The 27,481-nt window shown below is 54.4% G+C and overlaps 1 protein-coding gene across 6 annotated transcripts in view; it reads left to right on the forward strand.

Annotated features, from left to right (window-relative positions):
• The window catches only part of ZNF423 (zinc finger protein 423), a 344,771-nt gene extending 319,280 nt beyond the window's left edge, over positions 1 to 25,491 (forward strand). For all 6 annotated transcript variants that reach the window (XM_041766234.1, XM_041766233.1, XM_041766235.1 and 3 more), the window contains one exon: positions 24,787 to 25,491. In XM_041766234.1, coding sequence (XP_041622168.1) covers positions 24,787 to 24,816 — 30 coding nt within the window. In that variant the 3' untranslated portion in view covers positions 24,817 to 25,491. The remainder of the gene's footprint in view (positions 1 to 24,786) is intronic.
• Positions 25,492 to 27,481: the final 1,990 nt, after the last annotated feature.

Here is a 27,481-nt window from a genome sequence, read left to right on the forward strand (position 1 = left end):
AGCACGAAAAACATGCTCACACCAGAACCTCCATGGATGCTGGCCCCCAGCTGGAAACCCCTTAGCTGTCCCTTACCTGGGAACGGACGGACAGGTGTGCTACGTGCATGCAGTGCCTCACTGCTTGGCAATACAAAGCAGCCGCTGACACACGCAGCCACTTGGATGAATAGCAAATGCCAAATGAAAGAAGCCAGATTCGAAAGGCGCCATACTAACGTGGTTCTGTTTACCTGGTGTTCCAGAAAAAGGCAAGACTGTTGGAACAAAAAACACCAATGGTTGCCAGGGGCTGGAGGTGGGGGAGAGATAGGGGAGAAGGTTCCTGAACACACACACATGCACGCACGCACATCCATGCACACACGTACGCACGCATGCATCCGGGGAGCTCAGGCAGCGTGCTCGGCTATGGGGATCCAGCCTGACTCCAAAGAGCTTTCAGGGGACCCTTGGCCAGGAGAAGATGTGGGCAGATTGCTGTGAAAGTGTGGGGACACTTGTCTTCACGCATTTTAAGCTCTGTCCACTTGCTTGCAGCAGCCACAGACTTCTGGCAGTGGGCAGAGGGTCGGGGCGTGCATGCTGCCCTCTGACAATCACGGCTCATGCATCCCTCTCTGGGGTTAGCTCGAGCAGGATGAGGAATGGATTTGTAGGGACGCTGGATGGCTTTTGTTTGCCGGAAGTGGTGTGGAGTTTCTGGTGGCCCAGTCCTTGAGAATCAAGTGCCCCTATCTCAAGGTGGTGACACTCTGCCTTCTGCCTCTTTCTGGTTCATATTGTGTTTTCCTGCAGCCTGGCTCTCTGGGCTCATCTCTAGAAGGGAAAATGCTGGCCAGTGCTGCCGTGGCTTCTGTCATTTCTGCTGAGACAGACACTCCTGGATATTTCAAAAGAGGGGATTTAGTGTGGGGATTTGGTTATGCAGGTAGCCGGACGGAACCCCCAGCCAGCCCAGAGACAGTGACTGCAGGAAACAGCCAGCACGCCAGCAGCAGGCTCGAGACCCCTGGAGAGGGGATCTGATGGTTGAGCTCTGGAGGTTGATGGTCAGCTGTCCAACTCTGCTCCACTGGCCCCGGGTGGCAGAGGGGAGCCAAGGCTGGTGGACACTGCAAATGTCCACTGTGTGGGGAAGAGTCTACAGACGGAAGGAAGGAAAGATAGAAGGTCCCTGGTGGCAGAGGTGTCTGAAATGCTGCAGCGGGGAGGCAGGGAGCGCACATGGTCTTTGTGAAGCAGCTCTGTATTTGCAGCCTGGCTCCGCCGTTTCCCAGCGCTAGGCCAGAGTTTTCTTATCTGGAAAACGGGAGTATTAACAGTTCCCACCTCGTAGCTTTGTTGCGGGAGACCCTTGGCGCAGTGACCGGTGCATAGGAAGAGTGTGGTTGACACTACCTGTGGTTATTATTAGCATTTACCGTTATTCTTCACGTTACCGTGACCATGACTATTAGCATATTCTTAGCGTTAGGCATTGGAGGGTCAGCTGACTTTCCAGAGCCCTCTCCACTAGGCTTTGCTGTGATTTCCTGATTTCTGGCTTGAGCGTGGACACAGTGAGATGCTGAGTCTCTCCATCTGCGGCACCCAGCCAAGTGTGGAGGCCACGGGCACAGGACACCCACACTGGGGCTCAGGGAGAAGCTGGGTGTGCAGAGCGGGGAGGCGAGGTAGAAAGGCCACAGAGGCCGGGGCTTCAAGTCCTTTCCAGCTTTCACTGCCTCTGGCCCAAGCTTTTCCCCTGGACCGTTTCCTTCTGCCTTGCCCGGGGCTCAGTGGAGGGTAGTTTGTTGATTTGGTGGGGGGCCTGCAACACAACTCTATAAGCCACAGACTCCGAAAATGTCCGGGGTGTTGGCCTTGCATTTCCAGCCTCAGGCCTCAGCAGATGAAGGCCTGGGGCCCTGTGGGCCCCTTGCCAGGGGTTAGCTGACCTGAGGGGAGGGGCTGGCTCAGCCACCCTGCCCAGCTGTCTGGGGATCCCTGTGGACACCTCCGTGCCCACGGACACTGGACAGGGATGGCATGTCCTTCTGCCCATCCTGAGGCTCACTGTATCCTGCTCTTCACTGTCGCCAAGGGATTGCACGCAGGGAGTGTGCAAATTACTTAGCCATACAAGGCTGGCCTTCAACAGGGTGGACATGCTCCCCATGAAATCGGCCAAGAAATAGTTCGAGCAGTCACCTCTCCTGGGTGGCTCCCTTCCAGGAGACCACGCTCTGACCTAAGCGTTTTGTATGGATTGTCTCAGCACAGCCCCATGAAATAGGTGCTCTTATGATCCTCATTTGCAGATCTGGAAACTGAGACTCCAAGAGCTTAGGTGGTGTGTCCAGGGTCACAAGCAAATGGCAGAGCCACATGCAAAGCCAAATTGTCTTTGCCACCAAGGCAAACAGAAATCCTCCAAAGTTTAAATGAATTGCCATTTATATGAGCTAATAGATTTAAATGAGGCCTGCAGTGCTGAACTATAAAAAGCCTTCATGTCAGGGGACCCAGAAACTATTTTAGTAGTTGGGCCAAGCAGGTAGCTCACAAGTAGCGGTTAACAGCGGTTGCGAAAGAACCTGCTCGCAGGTGGGCCCAGGTGGAAACACACTGGGGCCACTTCTGCACTGCTGAGCCTATACCTGGCATTTGCTAGGCTGGCACTTGAGGCCAGGAGCCCGCAAACCTAGTGAGAAGCAATGGGGTGAGTTCAGCTCAGGCTCCGCTTGAGCAGAGGAAGGATTAGGGCTGGTCATGGAGACAGGGACTGCAAAAGGCCACAAGCTTCCTGGTGCTGCCACTTTTCCCCCCTCTGGCGGCCTCGCTGAGTCACACACAGCCTGGAGCCTGAGAAAGGGTCTCTTTGACGGGGGGAGTTCCTGTGCTCCTCAGACCTCCGTGATGGGCCGGGGCTGGGCCAGGGGGAGCAGTGGGTCTGCCCTGTGCCCTGGAATCTAGGCTCCTGTATTGACAAAGTGAGGGGCCGCAGGAAGCGCTCCCCGAGCCGGGGCCTGCAGCGGCAAAGCGGCCAGCCCTGCGTTGAGCGGGCGCATTTAAAGGATTAGCTCACGCTGTTTGCTTGTGTGTGCCTAATCATGCCGCTTCCAGCTAAATGATTACAATTGATTAAAAGCAGAGCTAGGTATTCTAACAAGCAACCTGGAGCCCTTCCAATGGGGTGAGCTGGGCCCTGCCAGGCTGAATCCTGGTACCCAGCCAGGGGGAGGTGTCTGTGAGCTAGGGGCGTGCTCTGAGCTCCACTGGGACCCTTCCTTCTTAGCCCTCGAGGATATTTGAGTTGACCCTTCCCCTCATTCCATTTTCATTTAAGAATATACACTGAGGGGATGCCTGGGTGGCTCAGCGGTTGAGCATCTGCCTTCGGCTCAGGGCATGATCCTGGAGTCCCGAGATCGAGTCCCACATCGGGCTCCCAGCATGAAGCCGGCTTCTCCCTCTGCCGGTGTCTCTGCCTCTCTGTGTGTGTCTTTCGTGAATAAATAAATAAAATCTTTTGTTAAAAAAAAGAATATACACCGAGTACCTACTGTAGGTGGGTGCCATCATGGGGGTCCAAGGCACAAGTGTGCACAGGTAGATATGATCCCTGTTCTCACCCAGCTGTCATTCTTTGGCAGATGCCATCGATAAGTCAGTAAATACATGAACTAGGTCATTCCAAACTGTAGAATTTTGAGGACAGTATAACACTGCATGGTGATGGAAAACGATAAGTGTGTGTGTGTGTGTGTGTGTGTGTGTGTGCGTGTGTGTGCGTGTGTGCATGTGTGCATGCATCAGGGCAAGGGCAAGAGGATGTTGAGGATTGGGTGGCCAAAGAAGGCTGGCATTTCAACAGAGTCCTGAAGCTTGTGAAGGAGCCAGTGTGGGGGAAAAGCTGGGGACCTTCTGGGAAAGGGAACAGCCAGTGCAGATTCAGAGACATGGACAGACATGTCCAGGGAACAGAGGAGAGGGCTGGAGGTGGGTGAACACCTTGCTTCATGCACCTGGTCTATTCAGCGAGGTAGGTGCTTCCTGGCTGCTCTGCTGATCCTTGTACTTGAACACCCTTCCTTTCCTCTCAGGCTTCAGGGCCCAGCTCAGGTGGTCCCCTCTCTGAGAAGCTCTCCCTGATTCTAGCTCCTTTAGCTTCTCTGGCCCTTGGTTTAACCCCTTGATCCCTTTGTCAGTGCAGATTGAAATAACTATGTTTACACCTGACTTCCTGCCCATATGTGAGTTTTGGGCTGTAAAACTCCCTCTGTCATCCATTCATCCATCAGTCTGGCCATCCATTCGTCCATCCCTCCATCTATCTATCCATCCCTCCATCTCTCCCTATATGTATTACCATTGTTTTTGAGCTCCTAGAAAGTAGTAAAATAAAGGAAAGAGAACACAAACAAGGAAGGGAGAAGAAGAAGGAGGGTTGTCATCTAGGGTTGCAGATTCTAGGAGCCCAGATTTTTAAAATTCTTGGTCCTTATTTTTTTTAAAGATTTTATTTATTAATTCATGAGAGACACAGAGAGAGGCAGAGACACAGGCAGAGGGAGAAGCATGCTCCCTGCAAAGAGCCTGATATAGGACTCGATCCCAGGGCCCCAGGATCATGACCTCAGCCAAAGGCAGATGCTCAACTACTGAGCCACCCAGGCATCCCAAATTCCTGGTCCTTATAAGATGGGTAACCGAGGAGCCAGTTTCCTTGCCTGCGCGCTCGTGCTGTCAGATCCAGCCAGATAATTATAACTAATAATAATTAAAAATTAAAAGTGCTCTAGGCACATACTTAGCATTTGACTCTTTGGCTGAGTTCTCTGTGAGTAGGAGCATCTTCCTCCGTCCCACTTTAAAGGCAGCCCTGTCCCTGCCACCCCACGGCTGCAGGGGGAGCTGGGCCCGGCCGGGCTTAGCCTCGGGGAGCAACAGGGAGGTGCCTGGTGACACCCAGCAGCGGTTCCAGGGAGTGAGAACCTGTGGCTTGCTTTGGAGTAGCCACCAGTTTGTTCCATCATTTTCCATTGCAGACATTGGTACCTCTTTGGCCTCAGTGTCCTTGTCTATAAAATGGGGTAAGACCTACTGATTTGGGTGGGCATGAAGGTGGAGCGCTCAGGTGTGAAAAGCACTTAGAACCTAAGGCTTCAGGCAGCCCAGGTGGCTCAGCGGTTTAGCGCCACCTTCAGTCCAGGGGGTGATCCTGGAGACCCGGGATCGAGTCCCACATCGGGCTCCCTGCATGGAGCCTGCTTCTCCCATTGCCTGTGTCTCTGCCTCTCTCTCTCTCTCTCTCTCTCTCTCTCTCTCTCTCTCTCTCTGTCTCTCATGAATAAATAAAAAATTTTTTTTAAATCTTAAAAAAAAAGTAAACTGTAACAAATTAAAAAAAATAACCTAAGGCTTCCTGCAGGTGACCAAGGCATATTCCAGGGTAGGATCGCTTTGTGTGTCCTGCCTTCCCCGCTAGGGCAGGACACCAGAGCCTTTCACGGAGTGGATTCTTTTTTTTTGTTTTGTTTTTAATATATTTTTTTAAATCTGTCTGCTATCTTCCATCCTTTTTTTTTTTTTTAAAGCTTTTTTAAATTTATTTTTTCATGAGAGATACAGAGAGAGAGAGGCAGAGACACAGGCAGAGGGAGAAGCAAGCTTCATGCAGGGAGCCCAACGTAGGACTCGATCCCAGGTCTCCAAAATCAGGTCCCGCGCTGAAGGCTCAGCGGCGCTAAACCACTGAGCCACCTGGGCTGCCCTCACGGAGTGGATTCTATTCGGTGTGACAACACGGTGTGGCCGCACCCAGCCCACACTATGGGTAGGCAACCTGGGAGCAGCTCTGTGACCTTGAGCAAGTCACTGACCTTTTGTGGGCCTCAGTAGGTGGGGGGTAATGACAGCTCCTTCCTGTGGGTGTCGGTGAGACCAAAGGTAGTGGTGCCTGCAGAGCCTCCAGCAGCAGGCACAGGTTTGGTCAGCCCCTGCCACTACTGTGTCCTTGCGCCTGTGGTCTGGGTGCCTGGAGGCCTTTGGTTCACTCCCTCGTCCATTCGTTCATTCAGTCCGTCACGCATGATATGCTCAGTGTAGCCCACAGTATTTCCCGAGCAACTTCTCTGTGCCAGATGTATGCAGGTGTTGGGGACACATGGAGGCGCAAGTCCCTCAAATGTTGTGGGGAGAGGAACAGTAAACAGATGACAAACAGAACGAATGTTGACTGTATGCTTGTGGCATAATGTAGTATAACATATGGTGTGTCATCCAGTTCCATCATACGCTACGCATAACCTGACATGTCCCCGTGACATCACAGGAGGTTTGGGGCACCTGGGCTTTCCTCCTTTCTCACTGTGTGTGTCTGTCTCTCTCTCTCTTTTTTTTTTAAGATTTTATTTATTTATGAGAGAGAGAGAGAGAGAGAGAGAGAGGCAGAGACACAGGCAGAGGGAAAAGCAGGTTCCATGCAGGGAGCTAGATGTGGGACTCGATCCCCGAACTCTAGGATCACACCCTGGGCCGAAGGCAGGCGCCAAACCGCTGAGCCACCCAGCGATCCCTCTCACTGTGTCTCTTGATCTGTTTACTCTTCTGTGGGGCACAGCCTTCCCTGTCTCCAGCATCTTCATCTCTTACCACTGTGACCGCTGTGGACGGCTGAGCCTCCTGAGGGGCTGAGTGTGGCTATTTAGGGTCTGCGTCTGGGGAGAACGAGTGGGGGTCACAGATGGCTCCTAATTCTCCTGAGCCACTCACCCCAACATAGTAAAAATGAGACAGTATTTTCTGAGTGCTTCCTGGGAGCCCAGTTACCTCCCTTCACATGTGTAGTCTTTTGAGACCTCATGGAGACCCCACAAGTGTGGCATCCTATGATCTTCATGTCACAGATGGGTAAACTGAGGCTCCCCCGGGCTGCACAGCTGCTAGAGTTGCAGAGCTATGAACCAGGCAGCCTGACACTAACATCTGTGTTCTCAGTCCTGAGGCTGAGGCAGTGGGCTTGAAGGGGACTCTCAGTCCCCTAGGAGCCAAGGACAGGCCTCTGGGTGCTGGGTGCTGGGTGCTAGGGGCAAGCAGGAGAGTGATATGGCTTCACTCCAGGCAGGTGGGGTGAGCAGTGGCTACCGTGGTCACTGCTGAGAGGAGCAAGAGGGGATCAAGCCCTGGGAGGAGCTTGTGTCTGGGTGTACCCAGATGCCCTCACGAGACCCAAGATCTGCCCGCATGAGCAGTGAAGTGTGTGGAGGCCCAGGTGGGGACGGGGGGGCTCCCCCCAAGGCCCGGCTCCGGGCAGAGATGGCACTTGGAATCAGCCTCAGGCTGCCTGTCTGCCCATCAGAGCCTGTCATTCATGCCCTAGGGCGGGGGGCCAACCAACTTAAGAGGGGCACCATGCCATGGCGACAGATGGGCATGGGGGAGCTGCCAGGAGCTGCCAGGAGCCTCCAGCCAGCGGCCCTTGTGTGTGCCGGGAGCCCAGCCCCTGCCGGCGCGGTCCCAGCCCGGACCAAATGCCTTCAGTTTCTCAGGAACAATGACAATCCTACATAACCAGTGGGTGCCGGGTGGGTCTGAGGCTCCCGGAGGCTGGCTGTACAAAGCCCTGCCCCCAGCCCCCACCGACTTAGACAAAGAGGCAGCCCCACGTTCAGCAAAGATTAGGGCCTTGAGGGCTGGAGGGGGTGAATCTCAGAGTTGCTTCTTGCTGTCACTGCGACCTTGGGCATATGACCTCCCGTCTGAGGCTCACCATCCTCCCCTGGACGCGGAGGCTCCTTGTGGGGGCGCAGCACAGCCTTCGTGGAATGTGGGGCACAGCGCCCAGCCGGCGGGGGGGCGGCCCTGGGGTGGAGCTGCTGTGATGTCCGGCTCTCACAGATGGGAGACTCCATATCATGCCACGTCACACAGCTGGTAAGAGCCGACCTCACCCCGGTCAGGTGGGGGATAACGGTAACAGAGACACCTGTGGGGACTGCGGGGGGCCCTCTGCATCGAGCTTCCTGATTCCTCCTCCGGCCAATCCTATGAAGTCAGCGCTGTTCTTCTTCCGTTTTGCAGCTAGGGAGACTGAGGCACAGCTAGGCAGTGGCAGAGGTGGGGCTTGAACCCAGACCGCCCGGTTGGCGGCAGAGCCTGAGCCTCGAAGCACTCTGCCAATTCCGCGGGCGGCGGCTTTCTGTCGTGGAGCCCATTCCTGTTAAGCACGAGGCCTGCTTTGTCTGCCGACGCAGCGTGCTGGGAGCGGGGCTGGCTGCCTCCTGCAAGGGTGCCGGGGTCTGGCCTGGCTGGGGGTGCTCGGCCCCCGCCAGCTGAGAGGCGAGAACCGGGTGCTCTTGGCGGAAGCCTGGATTGCGCTCTTTGGTCGAGCAGGAACAATTACTAATGACATTTAGAAAGAAATTAATGATGAGAAATGCAAGTTGGCATTTCAGGAGCGCCAGTCAGCAGCCGTGCGTCCGCGCTCACGGGAGAGGCGAGGGGTGGGGGCCGGGCACGGAGGGGGAGGGAGGAGATGGCAGAAATTAATTTTGCTGTGTCAATAATGAACGTGGCCCCACTCGCTCTGCTTCTGGAGTTCAGACAAAATCAAACATGGACTGGCGGGCGCTGGCCCACGGCTGCAGTGAGATGCCCTGTGTCCTAGGATCTGGGCGGAGGTGGTGACAGGTTTGGTGCGGTGTCTCCTTTCGGTGGCAGGGGCTGGGCAGGGGGCAGCAAGAGGAGAGGAAGCAGCCTGAAGCCTGGGCCGTTTGGACGCAAATCCAAGCCCTGCCTCTGACCAGTTGTATGATGTAGCAAGAGCCGCTTCTCCTTTCTGAGACTCTGTGGCTTCATCGGTAAAATGGTGACAGTCGGGAGGTGTAAGGATCATGTATGGAGACCTGGCGGCCCAGTTTGGGCACATAGAAGGAGCTCAATATGTTGTTAGGCATTACCACGTTTCAGCGACACACAGCTTCTCGTAACACCTCATAAACTGGACTGGCTCACGTGTGTGTTATACTTGAATTAGTCATTTCTTTTGTTCACTGTGTTGCATCAAATACTGGAGCATCTTATATTCTTTGGGTCTTGGATAAAATAGCACATTGAGGGCAGCCCCGGTGGCTCAGCGGTTTAGCGCTGCCTTCAGCCCAGGGCATGATCCTGGAGACCTGGGATCGAGTCCCACGTCGGGCTCCCTGCATGGAGCCTGCTTCTCCCTCTGCCTGTGTCTCTGCCCCTCTCTCTCTCTCTCTCTGTGTGTGTGTGTCTCATGAATAAATAAATAAAATCTTTTAAAAAAATAGCACATTGATAAGGAGGTATGGTGAGGGGGACACAAGATGCTGAAATTGTCTGGAGCAGGGATTGGAGTTCCCAGGGGGCTATGAAAGTGTGCCAACTCCTTCCCCCCATCAAGTGCTCCAGAATGATGGAGAAGGACCCCGGCAGCCTCCTCTCCCACTGAGGGGAGGAGTAACACACCATGAAAAGTTATTACCATAGTAACATTGAACATTTTTGCCTCATGGAGTGAAAACTTAGAGGCCATGGCCAGGGATATTGAAATCTTTAAATGGTGATCTGTGTGTCAAAAATGGGGATTTCCTGTAATTACAGTGGCTAACATATAGTGCTTATTGAGCAGCAGACAGTGTTAATGCCTCTATTATTAAAGTAAGGAAACTGAGGCACAGAGAGGCAGTCTCCCTAGGCCACAGAGCTGGTCAGTGCTGGGCCCAGGCCACCAGCCCCAGATTCTGTCCTCTTTACCACCCCACTAAATGGCTAGAGTTCTTGATTTTTCTGCAAATCAGACCTAGAAAACCCTGGACCACACTTTTGTGTGGCAGCAACCAGCTGTACCCTTTTAGACACAGGGATGTGCTCCCCAGTTCAGCACTACCCCACCTGGTCTGTCCCACCTGGTTCCTTACCCACCTGGGCTCTGAGTCTCAGGCTCCTGCTGCAACACATCCTGGTTGGTAAGTATTATCCCATTGGCGCTTCAACAACCTGGTACCACGAGGAGTGCCCTTTACTCTCGCCATTTTGCAGACCAGAAAGCTGAGGCTTGGGAAGGACAATAAAGTATAGGATACCTGCAAGGAAAAGAGGGTCCCAGGGGCAGAAATGGGGAGTGTATGCCACCTGCATAGTTTGCATGTTTGAGCAGGGGAGGCAAGTGTGGCTCAGTGACTGGTCCCCCCATACCCTGAAGCCAGACCTGGATGCACTGTCCACCAGCTGTGTCCCTGACCCAGGGCACCACCTTAGTCTCCTCCATCCTTCCTTCTGACGGCGCCACATCAGAAGTGTGGGGTCATCCATGCTTTCGAGTTGACAATGATGGAAGAACCTCGTGGTTGGTATTGATTATGACAATATTGAACGTCTGTATATTATTGTACGTGTTGTGAACGCTGTGTCCATGTTATCTAATTTGGAGCTCATAACAAGGCTATGAGTGGGTGCTATTCATCCCACTTTTCAGGCAAGGAAACAGGAACTTTGAGAAACAAAGTGACTTGTCTAAGGTCACAGGTACAGTAAGTGACTAAAGTGGGATTTGGACTCCAAAGCCCGTTGTCTTTCCACCACCCCCTCCACCCTCCTACCTACTTATGTATTCATGCTCTCCTCTTTCTCCTACTAGTCATGCATCTGCTATCCATCCACTCTTCTATCCATTCATTTGTCTTTCTTTTCTTTTAAAGATTATATTCATTTATTCATGAGAGACACACACAGAGAGAAAGGCTGAGACACAGGCAGAGGGAGAAGCAGGCTCCATGCAGGAAGCCTGACGTGGGACTCGATCCCGGGTCTCCAGGATCAGGCCCTGGGCTGAAGGCAGGCGCCAAACCGCTGAACCACCCAGGGGTCCCCCATTCATTTGTCTTTCCATCCACCATCCCGCCATCTATCCTCCCATCCATTGTCTACCCAGCCATCCAGCCAGCCATCCACCCATCGGTCAGCCATCCATCTTCCTTCCGTCCATCCATTTGGCCAGCCAGCCAGCTACACATCCATTAGTATCAAGTACTAAGAAAGTTCCAGGAACTACACTGCTTTCATGTCACCTTCCATATATGCTCTTAATTCCGTGCTTACCTGCCCACCTTTCTTTCCACCCTAAAACTGCATATGAAAACACACACACACACACACACACACACACACACACACACACACCCTTCCAGTCAATTGAGAGGGGTGGGACAGACTGGGGATGTAGATGTTTCTTGGTTTGCCTCCTGGAAACCAGCGACTTCTGTCTGGTGGGGGGAGGGAAGGTACAGGGGAGACCCACAAGGCCATGATGGGGCAGGTGTGTGGGCAGTGATGATGTGCCCACATTTGGGTTGGAAACTGAGTGTAGACAAGAAGGGCAGACAAGGCGTTGCATGCTGGGCCCCAGTGTTCTTCAGCTCTGTCAGTGGGACCAGCTCCTGAGGAGGGGGCGGCTCTTCCCATTCTGGGTGGCAGGGATCACTCTTTGCCACGTGCCAGGCTGGACTTCTTCTTTGATTGGGCAGAGGTATATACACTGATGTGTTTCCACAAGAACCATCGCAATCATTAAATATAATCGGTCTCAGCTGCAGTTTTGATTGCTGGGGCATGCACACAATTCATCACAGCAAATTAGGTCCACCTTCAGAACTCCTGCCCTGCAGCCTGGGGGTCCATCAGTGAAGGGAGCTGGGCCATGTGGGCTCCGGAAGCCATTGGGGGGGATGGGCCATGTTTTCTGAGGGGGACCTCAGAATATCTACCAGAACAGCTCTCCATCCACAGAGGTTAATTTTCTAGAAATTTTGGTAACATAGGAAAGTTTCTGTTTTAGCAAAAATTTGGAGGAAAGTAGAAATGGATATGATCAAAGTCTTAAAATATCATTTATAAAACCTAAACGCCCTGGGTTAGTTTAGGGACCTGAACATATGTGTTCTGTATAATTAGTGGCCGTGTGACCTAGATTTTCCAGGACAGCTTTGATTTCAAGTATTGCGTCCTAGCCATTGGCTACTTGTCCTGGTTTTTGGCTTGTGAAATATGATGACCATATGAAGAGCTGGGTTTTCTCATCCAAATTTAATGAATAAAAATTTCAAGTGTTACAGGCCTGGAAAGATTTCAGAAAATTTCAAGGGACAATCAAGGGACAATCCTGTCCACGTTTTTCCCCCCAAAATGGCAAAATGTTTCATTTTGTGCCTCACACTCACCTTCCCATCTCTCCAGGCACAGAGCAGAGAAAACACGGGCACTTCTGTCCGGCAGGGTCTGAAAGCTGTCAGAGCTCCAGTCCTCTGGACGAGATTTCCAGGAGGGCTTTGCTGCAGCATGCCTCGGGCCCTTGCGTTCAGGGGAGAGGGCCCCTAGTTGTAGAGTCTCCTGAGGTCCCCTGTCCTAACGTGGCCTGGCCCTGGAAGCCGTGCCATCGACTACAGCACACGCGCAGTCACTGCCTGGGAAGGCTGGTACAGCACAGAAGCAGAGAAGGTCTTGCACCCAACGCCAGCCAGGGCTCACTTGGCAGGCGACGTGTCCCCTGGATGCTGCGATAGCTGCCACCCCCCGCCATCCGGCCAAGGCCTCCATAGGCTGCATCTCGCTACTACAGCCTGTACAGCTTCCTGCTTCCAAGCCTGGAGCCAGAGTCGTGAGGGCCATAGCTCAGGATGGGCCCTGAGCGCCTTGGCTGTCTCTGTAGCACGAGACCTCTCTCCTCTCCTTCCTACCTGCCTGCCCAGCCTATATGATCCCAACCAGTTTTTTTTTTTTTTTGAATTGTGGTAAAATATACGTAACGTAAAATTTACAATCTTAACCATGTTCGAGTGAACGCTTCAGTGGCGCTAAGGCCATTCCCTTTGTTGTGCACCCAGCAGCACCAGCCAGGACACTTTCCTGCAGAACTGAAACTCTGTCCCCACTGAACACTTAACGCCCCCCCCCCACTCAGCTCCTGGGAATCACCAGTCTCCTTTTCCCTCTCTCTCTGGATTTGACTACTCTGGGAACCTCACAGAAGTGGAATTATACAGCATTAGTCCTTCTGTGACCGGCTCGTTGCACTTAGCATAATGTCTTCAAAGGATCCCTCTGCTTTTAAGAGAAAAGCGTTCAGTGCCCTGGGCAGGGCGGGGCAAGGGACTCGGAGGAGGGGGCAACTCTGTTCCTTCTTCTCTCCCTGACCCTGCCAGTGGAGGCTGTGCTTCGCCTCCGTCGCTTGCTGGCTGTCATCTCAGAAATGCTCGCTGAGGTTTTAGCAGGTACAGGCTCTGAGCCTATGTGAGGGGATTGGCAGAGAATTAAGAGATGGGGTCTCTCTGCATGGCCGATGAGGGCATTCTCCTGGCAGGGGGACAACCAGGTTCTTGCAGGCTGAGGAAGGTGCTAGGAGGACAGCTGTGTGGGTGCAGAGCTGCACTGGGATGGGTGGCCCCTTGTTGAGAAGGCGGGAAGGCCTTTCTGAGGGGACAGAGATCAGAGGGGATGGGGCCTTGGGAAGCTGGGGGAGTGTGCAGGGCAGTGAGGATGGCCTGTGTGGGGAGCTCTGGCAGGACTGTGGGCAGGGATATGCAGTTCTAGGTGTGGGGGGACCCCCCTAGGGGATTAAGCAGAACTCTCCCCAATACCTGCTCCTCGAGGAGAGACCCCGGGCTATGCCTCTTATGGGCACATGAGTTTCTCTGCTCCCATGGCCAAGGAGAGAGATCCCCCGAGGGAACCCAGGTCATGGGCAGGCGGGGGCTTCCAGAGGGGTCCTGCTGTTCTGAGTTTCAGTTCTGCTGGTGGTGTGAGTGTGGACAGATCAGCTGCACACCCAGGGGAGACAAAATGCCAAGAATGACAACCAGCCCCTGATCCACTTTGCAGCAAATTGTCAGTGTAATGTCTGTGTGTGTGTGCGTGTATCTGTGAGTGTGTGTGTACAGGTGTGTGCCTGGGATTGCAGGGTATCTGGGAGTGCATGTGTGTGTGTGCGTGTGTGTCTAGGACATATGTGAATCTGTGTGTCTGTACTGTGAGTTATCTGTGAGTGTATGTGTGTGTGTATGTGATTATGGGTATCTGTGAGTAAGTGTGAGTATATGTGTGACTGTGGAGTGTGGACTGTGTGTGGGTCAAGTGTATGCAAGTGTGGGACGTAAGAGGAGCTCTGTTGTACCACGTTGCATTCACAAGCACCCCAAGGGGCAGTCCCCCCAACAGTGCCTGAGATACTGTTAGTGGGTGATGGGTGGGAGGGTTCCTAAGTTCTTTGGGAGAAAGGAAGGCACAAAGGGATAATTATCTAGTAGACTCTTCAGTAGGTGGATAGGGCACACTTGGGCTGGCCTGAGTGGTTGAAGGAGGACTGACTGCCTGGTCCCACTCTCCGAGCTGGCTATTTTGGGGCTCCTGTGTGGCTCTGGGGAAGGAGATTTCCCTGGTTTGCACGCACCTGGCCCACCAGGAAAGATTCAGCTGCATGTGGGGATGCACCCACAGACAGCGGTACATGGGACACACAGGACAGTTCTGGCCTCAACTTCATCTTCTACTCCCCTTCTTCATCTTCAGAATGTAGCTATGCAAGGTTCCACGATCCTATTCCCTGGGGTGAGGACCTTAAACGATGGGGTGCATGTGGTGTCGCTACTGCTACCTCCACTCTGGCCCTAGGGTGTCCGCCCGGCCAGTGTGCTGGAAGATGTTTGGGGTATCTTGAGGTCCTCACAAAATATGAGAGGCCCTAAGCTGGCAGCCTATGGGCAGATTCAACCTGCAAACATTCTTCGATTGGCCTGAATAGTGCTTTAAACACTAAGATGTTTTATATATATATATGATTTCATTTATTTATTTGAGTGAGAGAGAGCACAAGTCAGGGGCAGAGGGAGAAGCAGACTCCCCACTGAACAGGGAGCCCAGTGTGGGGCTCGATCCCAGGACCCTGAGATTATGACCTGAGCCAAAGGCAGATGCGTAACTGAGCCACCCAGGTGCCCTGGGACATTATATATATATATATATATATATATATATATATATATATATATATATATTTTAAGACAAGGAGAGAGGACGGGCAGAGGGAAAGGGAGAGAGAGACTTCCAAGCAGACTCCATGTGCACAGAGCCCAGGACAAGGCTTGATCTCACGACCCTGAGACCATGATCTGAGTAGAAATAAAGAGTCAGACACTTAAGCCACTGAGCCACTATGTATTTTTAAAATCTGGTTTCCTAGACCAGATGTGAGGAGGACTGCCCCTTTCCAACAAGGCTTGGGTTCTTTGGATGACTCAGTCCCCACCATACCTTACTGCTTTGCACCCATCCTGGGCTGCACTCACTTGCAGGGTGGACTTGGTAGCCGCGCCCCTGCCCCAAGTTTGGGGGCCTCTGTCCGGGCTGGCTGCACACAGTCAGAGGAGCCCACCACCACCGCTGGGTCTCCTGGATGTCAGCTGCTATTTTTCCAGACATCTACATTTGCTGTGAGTTTGGTGCCTCCACTGACAGGATGCCTCAGTCTTTCCGAAGTGTTCCGTGTGCGGTCTGTGATTCACACATGCACAGGTTGAGATTGGGGAGAGAGACCCTCTCTGGTCTCGGGAACCTGTCCACCCAGAGCCATTTCGATGGAGTTTCAGAATATCTGGTTCATCTGCCCTCAGGCCCCAACGTGGTGTGTGTGCTTGGGTTCCTGCTCTGCTGCAGCAGGCTGTAGTCATATCTTTTAGGGGTCTGACTCGGGCTCTTTGAGGGCAGATTTTTTTTCTCTTTTTTTAATTTTATTTTTTATTGGAGTTCAATTTGCCAACATATAGCATAACACCCAGTGATCATCCTGTCAAGTGCCCCCCTCAGTGCCCATCACCCAGTCACCCCAACCCCCAGCCCACGTCCCTTTCCACCACCCCTTTTTCGTTTCCCAGAGTTAAGTGTCTCTCATGTTCTGTCAAGAGGGTAGATTTTAATTCATATTGGAGATGAGCTGTACCCTAAGGTCTCGGTTCCAAGCAGGTACTTACTTGGCTGATGTGGTCAGAATGGACTTTCCAGTGACACAGGAGGTTGACGGGACAGTGCAATGTCCCCTCCACGACAGAACAGAGGTCCAGACAGAGACCAGGCTTATGGTCACCTGGCCCAGAATCCTTGATTCTCAGTCCTTAGCCCTGAGTCTGCTACGTACCCTGACTCAAAGGTTGCCAGCCACTGGGGACCCCTTCTGCCTCTGGAAAAATGGCAACATTGGTGGCAGCAGATTTTTTTTTTAAGATGTTATGTATTTATTCATGAGAGACACACACAGAGAGGCAGAGACATAGGCAGAGGGAGAAGTAGGCTCCCTGGGGAGCCCAATGCAGGATTCGATCCTGAAACCCCGGGATCACGACCTGAGCCGAAGGCAGACACTCAACCACTGAGCCACCCAGGCATCCCCAGTGGCAGCAAATTAATGCAGGACTCATGGTCAGGGTGACTTGGGCTGCTGAGGTGGGACAGATCCCTAAGCATCCCTGATGTACACCAGCCACAAAACTCCTGCTTTCTTTCATGCAGCCACTACCTGAAGTCACCTGGTTGCTGGCCTGTGATGCTCTGCACACAAAAAGTGACTGGGCACATTTGCATTCTGAAGCCTACTGTCCCTCCAGACGGGCATTATCAGTTTCTGTCTTTTGTTGGGTGACTCCGAATGGGAGCCTGTTTACGGCCTGCGGTCCTCCTAGAAGGCTGCAGGTTCCCTCCTTTGAATCTATCCTCCAGTGGGTTTTATTTCCAAAGCACAGCAGTACAGAACCTGCCCCTTTGGGAATTCATTGGGCTGTTTTTCTCCCCACAACAACCTTTTCTCTCACGTTTTCACTCAAAGGAAGATCTTTTCCCACTCATGGAATTGGTCATGGGCCAGGCCACCTGCTGGGGTCTTTTGTGTCCTGGGTGCTGCAGGGTGTTGGACAGGGGCACTCGCCCACCCTCCCACCACCACTGGGACTCCAGAAACCCAGTGGTCAGTCCCCTGGGGACACCTCCAGCAAAAGCAGTCGGGTCCTACAGCTCCCTGTCCCGGGTCCCCGGGTGACTTTGAAGCTCCAAGTCTACTTTTGCAGATGGTTCTCCAAGAAATCACATCCTCCCCGCAAGCCAACCCTGTGACTCCCTGGAAGTTGGAATCTCCCTGCAGGCCGGGAGTTCCGGATGAATTGAGGCTCTCACCCGAGAGACAGAGACAGACTTCCCCGGCTAAGCGGGTGCGACGCTCACTTCCTGCTGCTCGAGAGTGGCAGACGACAGCCGTCTCGCTGTCTGGGAGACAGGACTGGGAAAGCCGCACGCACGTCCCAGAGCACCGAGGGAGCTGCTTTTGCGTCCGAGGACATTCTGGGGCTTCGTCCTGGGCCAGTGGGTCACTAGCTTCACCCAGGACCCCGATGCCAAGGAGGGGTGTCGCTTCTCAGGGCAGACCTTGCCGTGCCGTCATACAGATGCGGCCCCGCTGGATGGGGGCCGAGGGGGAACACGGGGTGCGTATGCGTCATGGCCCGGGGCGCCGGGGGAGCGGCTGCATCACCGGGCAGGCATTTAGAGGGAACCTTGGCCATCACTCACTCCTAATTTTAATGACGTGCATTAGCTAAATTGTGTTCTGAGTATTCATTCAGTGCTGTTTATGGCGTGCTCTCGAGTGCGCTTACCGTTTGTCAGAAGTGCAAACTAGCGAACATACGAGCCTTTAAGACAGGCCATCTGTTCGTCTTAGACCTTTGGACGATTGTCAAACGCTTCTAAAAATAAGTGCTCACTAGCAGAGAGGGGCTGCCCAGGTGATACACAGCAGAGAGGGAAGCAGGGCTGCCTGCGTCTGTGCCCTCCCAAAGGGAAAGGTATAACTCGAGTGTTGGGTGGCAGAGGGGAGGCGAACCCAGGGAGGGAGCCGAGGGCGGTGGGAGGCACGGAGGCCCTGCTGGTACACCTTTTTGGCTGGAGATGAGAGCGTCTCCCTGTTCCTTGCCTTTCCTGTAACTCCACAGCTCAAATACCTTCGATGGCTCCCCATGGCCCAGATTTAAGGGCGAGCTGCCTCGTCTCGCATCATGGAGTCTCATCAATAAGGCCCCCACCTTCCTTTCCAGGCTTGTCTCCATGGCACATACCCTGTGCTTCTGCCAAGCTGAATTATTCATTGTTCCCTCAGCATATGCTGTGCTTTCTACATTTCACAAGCAGAACGGCGCCGTGGGTAAGCGTGTGCTCTACACACAGACTGCATGGGTGCAGATCTAGCACAGCCATCAGCAGCTGCAGGACCTCAGCGCTCGTCATTCGCTGCCTCAGTTTTCTCATCTGTAAAATAGGGATAGTCGTCGTGCTTAACTCTCAGGGTGGTTATGAGGTTTCGTGAGTTCCTATAATGAAGGGTGGAGAATAATGCTTGGCACACAGTGAGCACAGGATACATGTTAGCTGTGATGATTATCCGTATCATTGGCACCTCCGGGCCATTCCCCGGGGTGGTGGGGAGGATCGTCCTCCTTGGAGAGCTATCTCTGTGCTCACGTGCGCGTGCACACACACATACCACAGTGCAAACCCAACCAAGCCATCTTCAAAGGGCAGCTGGAAAGCCAGCTTCTTCCTTAAGTACGTGCCAGTCAAAAGTCCTCTCTCCTTAGTCCCTTTTTATGAAATGTCACCCCCTCCTCTGGCCACGAGCTTGTAAATGGCCAGGATATGGCTTATTCTATCTTCTGCCCACTGCATTGCGTACACTGGGCTCCGTGTTTGTTAAATGACCAAACAGAATCCCACTTAGCTGGAACACAGGCTGCAGTGTCAGCCTGAAGCGTCTACCTTTTCCCCTGCAAACAGAGGGAACATCTTCCCGTGGTTAAGGCAGGTTCTTGGACTTGGTCCTGGCTCCTGGAGACAGCTCTTTGTAAAGCCAGCCTCACGAGAGCCACCATGGCTGCGGCCCACTCGGGAGCGGCCTAGTGGTGGGCAGTGGGGAGACAGGGCATTGACCGCAGCCTCTTTCCCAACGTCGAACCAGAGGGAGGTGATGTAGAGTCAAGGTGAAGCCAGGTGGGTTCTGCAGGGGACGGAGGGAGGGACGTTTGGTGGGTGGCTGCTAAGCGTTCCTGCATCCTTAATTTGCCACGGGGATGCGAGAGCCTCCTTCTCTGGTGCCCCTTGAGAGTGAGGGTCTCCCCGTGGAACTGTGAGCTCCTCCAGAGAACTGGAGCCTCAAACTCTATATGCCAGTGCACAGCTGGGGCCTGACATCCGGGGACTCTGTGAACAGCTGTGGAAGAAGGAATGAGCGAATGAGTGGGTGAATAAATGGAGGAGCACATACCTTCCTCCCCCACAGAGTCTCCCTGCACCGCCCCCTCCCACCAGATACCCCACTCTGTCTCCTGGTGGGGTGGAGAGCAGTGGATTGTGACTACTGAGGCTGTGGCCAGGGGGTTTGTGGGGAGGGGACAACTCCTGTGGCCAACGCCTGCCGCTCCAGGGTCGAAAGCATCCAATCTCCCGACATCTCCTTCCCCGTGGAGGAGGAGCTGCAAGAGGCACAGTGTTCAGACCATCAAACTTCCAAGGCGGCCCAGGGACCCAAGGAGGGAACAAACAGCCCTTCTTGCACTGAGCTCCCTGCCTGTTCAAGAAGGCTCTCAAGGATACCATTTATGGAGCACTTTCTCCTGGCCAGGCCTGGGAGGAGTCCATGCACATTATTTCCTGAATCCTCAGGGCCTCTGAGGAAGAGGCTCTGTTATCACCACCCCTCCCTCTGCCAACCCCCAGAGGTCAAGGAATTGGCCTCAGGCCACGTGGCTATTAGGTGGCAGAGTCAGGATTCAAACCCAAGACTCTACTCCTCTCTGCCCTCCAAGGCGTCCTCCTCCTTGTGATCACCCAGGGCCAGGTGAGATGCTAGGACCTTCCAGGCACTTTGTTCCAGAGTAGCTGGAGCACAGGAGGAGTGGCTAATGGTGATATCCAAGAGTGAGAGAAGTCCTCTCCAGCCTATGCATCTCAGGGTGTGTGGAGAAGTCTCCTGTTGCTTCACAGACCGTGTCTCCCAGGCCAGCGGGTGGCCAGCACCTCTAGTCTCCCCTACTCAACACTGTGGTGGGTGGCTGTCAAGAGGAGACCAAGCAGGGTCCCAGATCAAGGGACAGAAAACAGAGCCCGGACCTCGAGAAGAAACCGCTCTCGTGGACCAGGGAGGGTTATGATGGTGTGCACATGCGCATGTGTGATCATGGTGAGGCCTAGAGTGAGGGACGCCTCCTGGTTTGGGTGGAACCAGAATGGGACCAGGCCAGAAGCTCGGACTGGCCCATTCAAGTGTGCATCAGCCTTTGGGGAAGGAAGGTCCAGCAACAGGCTCCATGCTCCTCCCATGTTCGTTGTGTGCCCAACACACACCCTGGCTTGGGCTCTAGATCAGGGTCATTTTGCTGCTAAACACCCAGCGACAAGCATGGTGGCTGTCAACTGGCAGGGATGCAGTGAAGGTTTGCTGAATGAATGAGTGGCCAGGTAAGTGAATGCAGACCCGTAACAAAGGGCTCCTGGGCCTGAGCGCTCTGCTGGCAACGGACAACTTGCAGGGAGAGAGGTCTCAGCAGGACCCCGGACGCCGATGGCACGCCATCCTCGCCCATCACTAACTTGTGTCCCCGGGGCAGGTGACGCAGTGCGCCACGCATAGGCACCCGAAACAGGCCCTAGCAGGAACCTCTCTCCACGAGAGCCGCATGCACTCTGCTGAGGGAATGCATCTCGGCCGCAACCCAATGCCCCCCGTCGCCTCCCTCCCTTCCCCCCGTTTTATTTTTCTCACCTGCTTCTCGGCCCACACCTGCGTCTCCCTGGCAGGCAGAGAGGCCCTTGTGGATGCCAGGCTTCCCCTCTGGGCGCCTTCCAGTCCTTCCTGGCTCCCACCCCCACCCCATCCCCGGCCTTTATGGTGCCGGGAAGTGTTTATCTGCAGGGTTGGTAGTATCTTTAAAAAACGATTTTCTTCCTTCTCCGAAGGGGCTAAATATAGCACAGGCATAAATAGAGAAATAGACATTAAGCCAAATGCCCTTGTGAGAGCCGGGAGGGTGGAAGGGACTCTAAGATGGCTTGATGAAGCCCCCGCCCCCCGAACCACGGCTCCGAGCCGCAGGGTAGGAGCTGCGGGTCTTCGGGTTTATTCAGCTGTGCCGATCGGCAATGGCTCTGCCAGGAGCCGCTCCACGCACAGGTGTTTGGGGTGATTGGTGAGTCCTGGTGACGGGTCCCCGCACCCCCTCTGCCCTCCCAGAGACTGCCCTCAGCTCGTGGAGGAGCGGATGCCCTCACCGGCCGAACACCTGGCCTCCTCAGCACCCCCCAGCGCACACACTTATTGGGTGGCACGGACCGGTTCTCTCTCGCTGAGCCGCCATCTGCCCCATTAATCCTGCACAAACGTTTGGGTGTCTGTGTCTTGAGTTCGCCCCCCCTCCCCCGCCCCCCCCCATCAGGCCCCTTGAGAGGGCCGGGCCCAGCTGGAGTCTTCCCCTACCCCGCACTGTGCCTGGCCCAGAGCAGAGCATCCAGCAGGTAGTTAATAACGCAATGCTGGATGAATTCTGGGGCCTGGCCCCCTTGGGGCATCAAGTTTCGACATTTCCATCTGCTGTGACATCCTGGGCTTTTGTTCTTAGAGAACTTAAGGGAAGGAAGTTTTACCCTTCTGTCTCAGAACTCTCGGCGGAAGTCCTTTCTTGAGTCTAACTGAAGAACTGCCTGCTATTGCTCCTCAAGAGGAAAGGCCCACTGCAGTTTTCACCTGAGAAGTGGCATCTATTCTCATATTTTCCTGACCAGTGGTCCTCAGCATAGCTTCCCGCCTCCTGGATTTCTCTGCCAGCAGCCCGCGGAGGAGCCGGTGTGGACCACGTGTGTTAAACTGGCCCTGTTCTTGGCATCCTGGCAAGAGGCTGTTTCATTATCCACAGATCCTGGGATACCTCCGTTTGCCTGTGCTGGTGGCGGGTGGTCCTTGAGCGTTTTGTAGAGATCAGATATCGTCTCTGGCTTTCAGCTGCTTATGGAACAGTCCACGTTCAGGGGCATCCAGGGCCTCCACCGTCTCAGTCTGAACCCCTCCCAGGCTGCCATGTGACCTCTGCGGGGGTCATCCCACCGGGGCCTGTGTTTGCCAGGCTCATTCGAGCCTCCATATCTTTGTCTGTGCTGCGCCTTCCACTCAGAATGCTCTCTCCCCTTTCCACATATGTACTTCCTACCCATACACTTAGTTGTATATTTATCCTTCCATTGATTCCTTAAAAAATATTTACAATGTCTACTTTGTGGTGCAACCATAATTCGAGGACAGAAAAAGAACTGTGTATGTTTATCCACCTCCTCCGTCCTTCCCACCCCCCACCACCCCCCACTCCCTCCTACATAAAGAAGGACCTGACCACACTCAGATAGCACCGGCCACATGGCACTGTTAATCAACCGGCTATTGGCAGGGGGGCAGGGGGAGACCCCTACTCGTTCCTGGCTGGGCAGCTGTGCCTGCCATGTCACCACTGGGCCTTGTGTGCCCTGCCCGGGCTAAGGACTGTGGGGCTGAGAAGGGAGGTGATGCCTTCCTGTCTGCAACTCAGCAGAGCACACTAGGCTTGTACTTGGGAGGCACATAGATGTGTGGAAGGTGGGTTGGAAGTGCCTTGAGGGGCTTGCAGGGAGGGGTGGCATGTGACCATGTGCCCAGAGGACTCCAAGCGTGGCTTGCTTGGCAGGGAGGAGAGAGGAGGTGAGAACTGAATCACCAAAGGCTTGGAAGCTGGGTGCATGCTTTGCTGTAGGGTGGGTCTGGCTCCCCGCAGGACTGGCTGCCTGTGCTCACACAAGTGCAGGGAGAGGTGCCTCGGCTGGAGGGTGGGCGTTCCCATGGAAACCGCCGCATCCCATCTGTGGCCTCAGACAACCTGCCTTGTGCCTCTGGGTCCGTGGCACCCCCGCCGAGGTGCCAGGCCACGCTGGCAGAGTTTGTCCTCATGCCCGGTGTGGAGTGTGGATGATCCGTGGACTGGAATGCCCAGGAGTTGCAGGGCACTGGAAGCCTACCTTCTCGCCCCAGGCCCTGGCTTTCTTGGATTCCAGTTGCCTGGTTCAACCCTGCCTGATTCCCAGCTGGATGACCTTGAATCCGTCACTGAGCCTCTCTGAGCCTCATTTCCTCATCTTACCATGTCCTACCTTGTAAGGCTGTTGTGAGGATTGAGACAAATGTACCTCTGACGGCATGTAGCACGTGTGCTTGCTTGATCCATACCCAGGAGCCCAAGGAAAGGGGACAGCGGTGGTTGGCGCTCTGTGCTGCGGGTATCAGCAGGCATCTGCTGTGTGGGGACAGGGCACTGCCTCTCCCTGGCACGGAGCTTGCCGCGAGAGTTGGTGACATCACCACGGAGGCAGCAGCAGTGCCGGCAGTGGGAAGAGGCTGCCACAGGGGGCCTGGGCCACGGAGTAGGGGGTGCTCCAGGCCCCCTCCTGTGCCCCCGCAAAGCTGCAAAGCTGTGGGCATGGGACATCCTCTGGTGGCCCTCACAGCTCTACCTGGAGCCCAGGAGAGACGCAGCGCCACGTCTGACCTCTGGTGGTCATCGGCAGAGCTGCAGACTGGCAGCTCCAGGCCCCAGAGGAGTCACTGCCCTTCCTGGGTGGGGGGAGGCAGGAGCACCCCCCCCCCCCCCCAGACCTCGCTCCTTATGACTGCAGGTCCTGTGCTGCTCCAAGCAGGGCTCCTGTCCCCTGGGTGCATTTTGCTTCATTTCTCCAGGTGGCAAGAGCTTGAATACTACCTGAGGCTTTGATGAGATGGGTCTGGATTTCAAACAGGGACCACTGAAAAGAAACAAAATCACTCTTAGAGGCCAAATCCCACCCCCCGCCCCAGGCCACTGGCTCCTACAACCCTGCTGGCCGAGGGAAGAGGTGCCCCGGGCTGCGGTGAGAGGGAGGTGTTTGGCCGGAGGGGCCCACCTGGGCCCTGGCTGCCCCGGGTGGGTTGGGGGGACTTGGGCAGACCGCACACGCCTCTGGCCGGAGCTGCTCACGTGCCCGGACTGGCAGGCTGCCTCCTCCAGCGCCCTCCCTGCCGGGTGACCCGTCCTCGGCCGCAGGCACCGCTGCCGCCCGCCGCCTCGGCACGTCTGTGCCACTCGGGTGTTTCTTGGCCGGAGAGCCGCGTGGCACATCTGCTGTCTCCCTCCACGAGGCTCGGAGCAGCTCCCAGGAGGGATGGAGGGGGGAGTCTGGGGAGAGCCTGCAGGCGATCAGATATAATTTCCTCCTCCTCCTCCTCCTCCTCCTCCTTCTCCTTCTCCTCCTCCTCCACCTCAGAGCAAAAGGGAGATGGAGAGGTGAGCAAGGCTGTTTTTAATTCCTGCCACCGCCACCCCCTCCTGGCATGTCCCCTTGCCCTCCCTAGAGCCAGTCCCGTGGTAAGACCTGAACGGTCTTTAAAAAAAAAAAAAAAAAACAACACAACAATTTCTAGAGAGCCCAGGTTGGCAGCAACAGGAACCCATCCCCGAGCCCCCGATCAACGTGGCGTCTTGGCAGCTGTGTCCCCCGAGCACTTTTTCCGGGTTGCATTTTGTGTTGTAATAATCGAGCCGCTTTTCTGTGGCTCCCGGCGTAAATGCACCGAGTGGGAGGGGCCGGGCCTGCTCTCCATTCTTCTGCCCTCATGCGTGTCTCCTTTCTTCGCCTTTGCAGAACCACACGATGAGCCAGCACGCACAGTGAGGGACCGCTCGACAGGACACCTCTCCGCAGAAGGCTTGCCGGAGACGCCGTGGGGAGGGCCATTTGAACATTACATCCAATCAAAGTGTCATTTGCAACCCAGATGTAAAACTCTAATGATTTGGCCATGAGGCGCTGCTATTATAAGCAGCTGGAAATGAATATTAATGGCAGAGATTAAAAGTATTCCATGCTCAGTATTTTTTATTGTCCTGCTACAGCTAGTGTGCTTTTAGAGTTTCCGCCGAAGACTACATTTCTAGAGTTAGAGAAACCCGCTTTTTGAGGCTATTGTCCTTTGTTCCTTCATGTATTATATTGATAGTTTTTAAAGAAAAAAAAAAAGGATTAGTGTGATTTTTTTTTTTCCTTTGCTTCTTTTTTTTTTCTTTCTTGTTTTTCTTTCCCCCCCCTTCGGTTAACTACTTTTTAATTGCAATTCTAGGTAATTGTGCATCGTGATGTGATTGCTTGGCTATTGTCTGAATATTTCCTTTTAATTTTTTAATTAAAGACTAATGCTTTGATTGGATTTGCCAGTTCACCGGACAGTGATTAAAACTATGTAATGAATATAATCGGTTTCAGTGCAACTGGATGGTCTGCTTTTAAATGTGACTTAATCTGACTGCAGTTACTAGTACAGTTCAATAAAGGGAATCCATGCGATTAGCATCGGCTGCCTGGTTCTCTCCTCCCGGCCTGGGGCTCTGGGGCAGAGGTGGGGTGGGGTGGGGTGGGGAGACTGTCGTCACCCATAGGGTGTTGTGTCCCTATGTGAGTCCCCATGGGATCACGGGGGCCTGTGGGGACCTGCACACCACAGACCCAGCTTCCCTTGGGAAAGAGGACACATAGAAACCTAACACGCGTAGTCTGGATCAGGTGGCAGGTGGCCACCGAAGTCAAAACAGAAGGAACCCTTAAAGATGAAACACTCTGATCTTTTCATTTGTGGAAACGAAGCTCAGGGGTAAGTGGGCTGACCCATGATGTTTCCTTGTTTCTCCCACTGGGGATGGGCAGGTGGTTAACCCTTACCTGGCCAGGACCCCAGGAGGGACTTGGATTCCACTTGTGGCCAAGGTGTGAGGACATGACAAGAGCTGGGGGTAACCCTCCAGTCCCATGCAATCCAGGGCTGGGGGCGCTGCAGAGCCGAGGCAGGTGGGAGCAGCCAGTTTGCAATCCCAGAGATCAGTGGGACGTGGAAGCGCTCAGACCTGTGGCCAGGGCCAGCCAGGGCTCTAGCGGGTTAAGAGGCAAGTTCCTACACCATAAAATCTCAGGAGGCCCCCCCACCCTGTACTTGCAAACCCCAAGAAGGGGTGTTTCCTGACATTTTACATCCTAGTTTCCTTGCCTTCCTCACCCCTCCGTCATGCTGGTGCCTGGCTGACTTGCCAATCAGAGGCCGCGGCTTCAGAACCTGCGTGGGGAAGCCCTTGTTAACTTTTCACAAGGGGCAAGAAAATTGGTTATTACCCTCTGCAGAGCGGAAATGAAACAGGCAGACAGATTGCACCTAATTACAATGTAATACAAAGTCACGGGCATGGAATTTGTAGCAATTATACCCAGCATCTTCTGACTCCCATATCAAGGGGCTTCTGGTGACCTGTAAGAGTTTCCCCCGCGGCCACCGCATGTAAGAATCTCATGTGGGTGGGGCATTTAGTTTTATAAAATGCCCATGGCACCTGCAAATCAGGGCACACTCCTGCCAGTGGTGGGCCAAGGGGAGCAGTCACCCTTGGAATTCCTGGAAGTCGAAGGCAATGAACTTCAATATTTAGTCCCCTGGAGACTTGGCCGTTTGGGGGGAGACTCAGGGCAGGCATGCTGTTCCCCAAAGTGTGGCCAGCCACAGTCCGGCCCGGTCCACAGCTAGGCTTGCCTTAGAGATGGCACCAAAGGCTGTGGGCAGGACCAGTGCATTCCAGGGCTTGCCAGATCACCGTCTCTGGGCCCTCTCCAGCTCCAGATTTATCCTGAACCCCATGGAGCCCAGGTGAGTCCTCGGTAAGTACCAACAGAAGATTTGATTTGACGGTTGGTGGCGTAGGGCTAAATTAGTCACTGCCCCCATTAAAAATACAGCGGGGGGTTTAAGAGCTTTTCACGCCATGTGGGAATCAGCAGCGAAGCCGGCGGATGCCTTGGGTAAGGAGAGAGGCGGCCTAGGGGACCGCGAGGTAATGAGGTTTATGGCGATGACAAGGCAGCCAGGGAACCCCACCGACTCCCCCCTCGCCTGGGCCCATTGTTCTCCGGCTGGCTCTGCCCCCACCCTTCTGCTGAGAGCCCCTCGTGACTTCGTGCAGGGAGGGGGCTCTACGGGGGACACGGGGCCCTTACAGGGATTGGTGTTTGTCACCATCAGACAGTATTGGGGTGGGGGTCATGCGGTGCTATGTGCCTGTGCTTTGGAGACCAGCCCCCACCTCACTCTATCAGAGGATTTGAAGCTGGGATGAGCCAGTTTACCTCTCAGCCCAGAGGGGCCTTGCAGGGCCACGGGGTGGGGTGGGGGGGGGTGGCTTCCATGCTGTGATGCCCCGTTGCAGGGCTGAAGGCTGGCAGTGGCATGGTGGTTGTTGGGAAGATGACAAAGCCAGGCCTCTCACCAGGAGGGCTCCTCTCAGCCTGGAGGGTGCTATGGAGT

This window comes from Vulpes lagopus, chromosome 8, assembly GCF_018345385.1.
Source record: "Vulpes lagopus strain Blue_001 chromosome 8, ASM1834538v1, whole genome shotgun sequence".
NCBI classification, from domain to species: Eukaryota; Metazoa; Chordata; class Mammalia; order Carnivora; family Canidae; genus Vulpes; species Vulpes lagopus.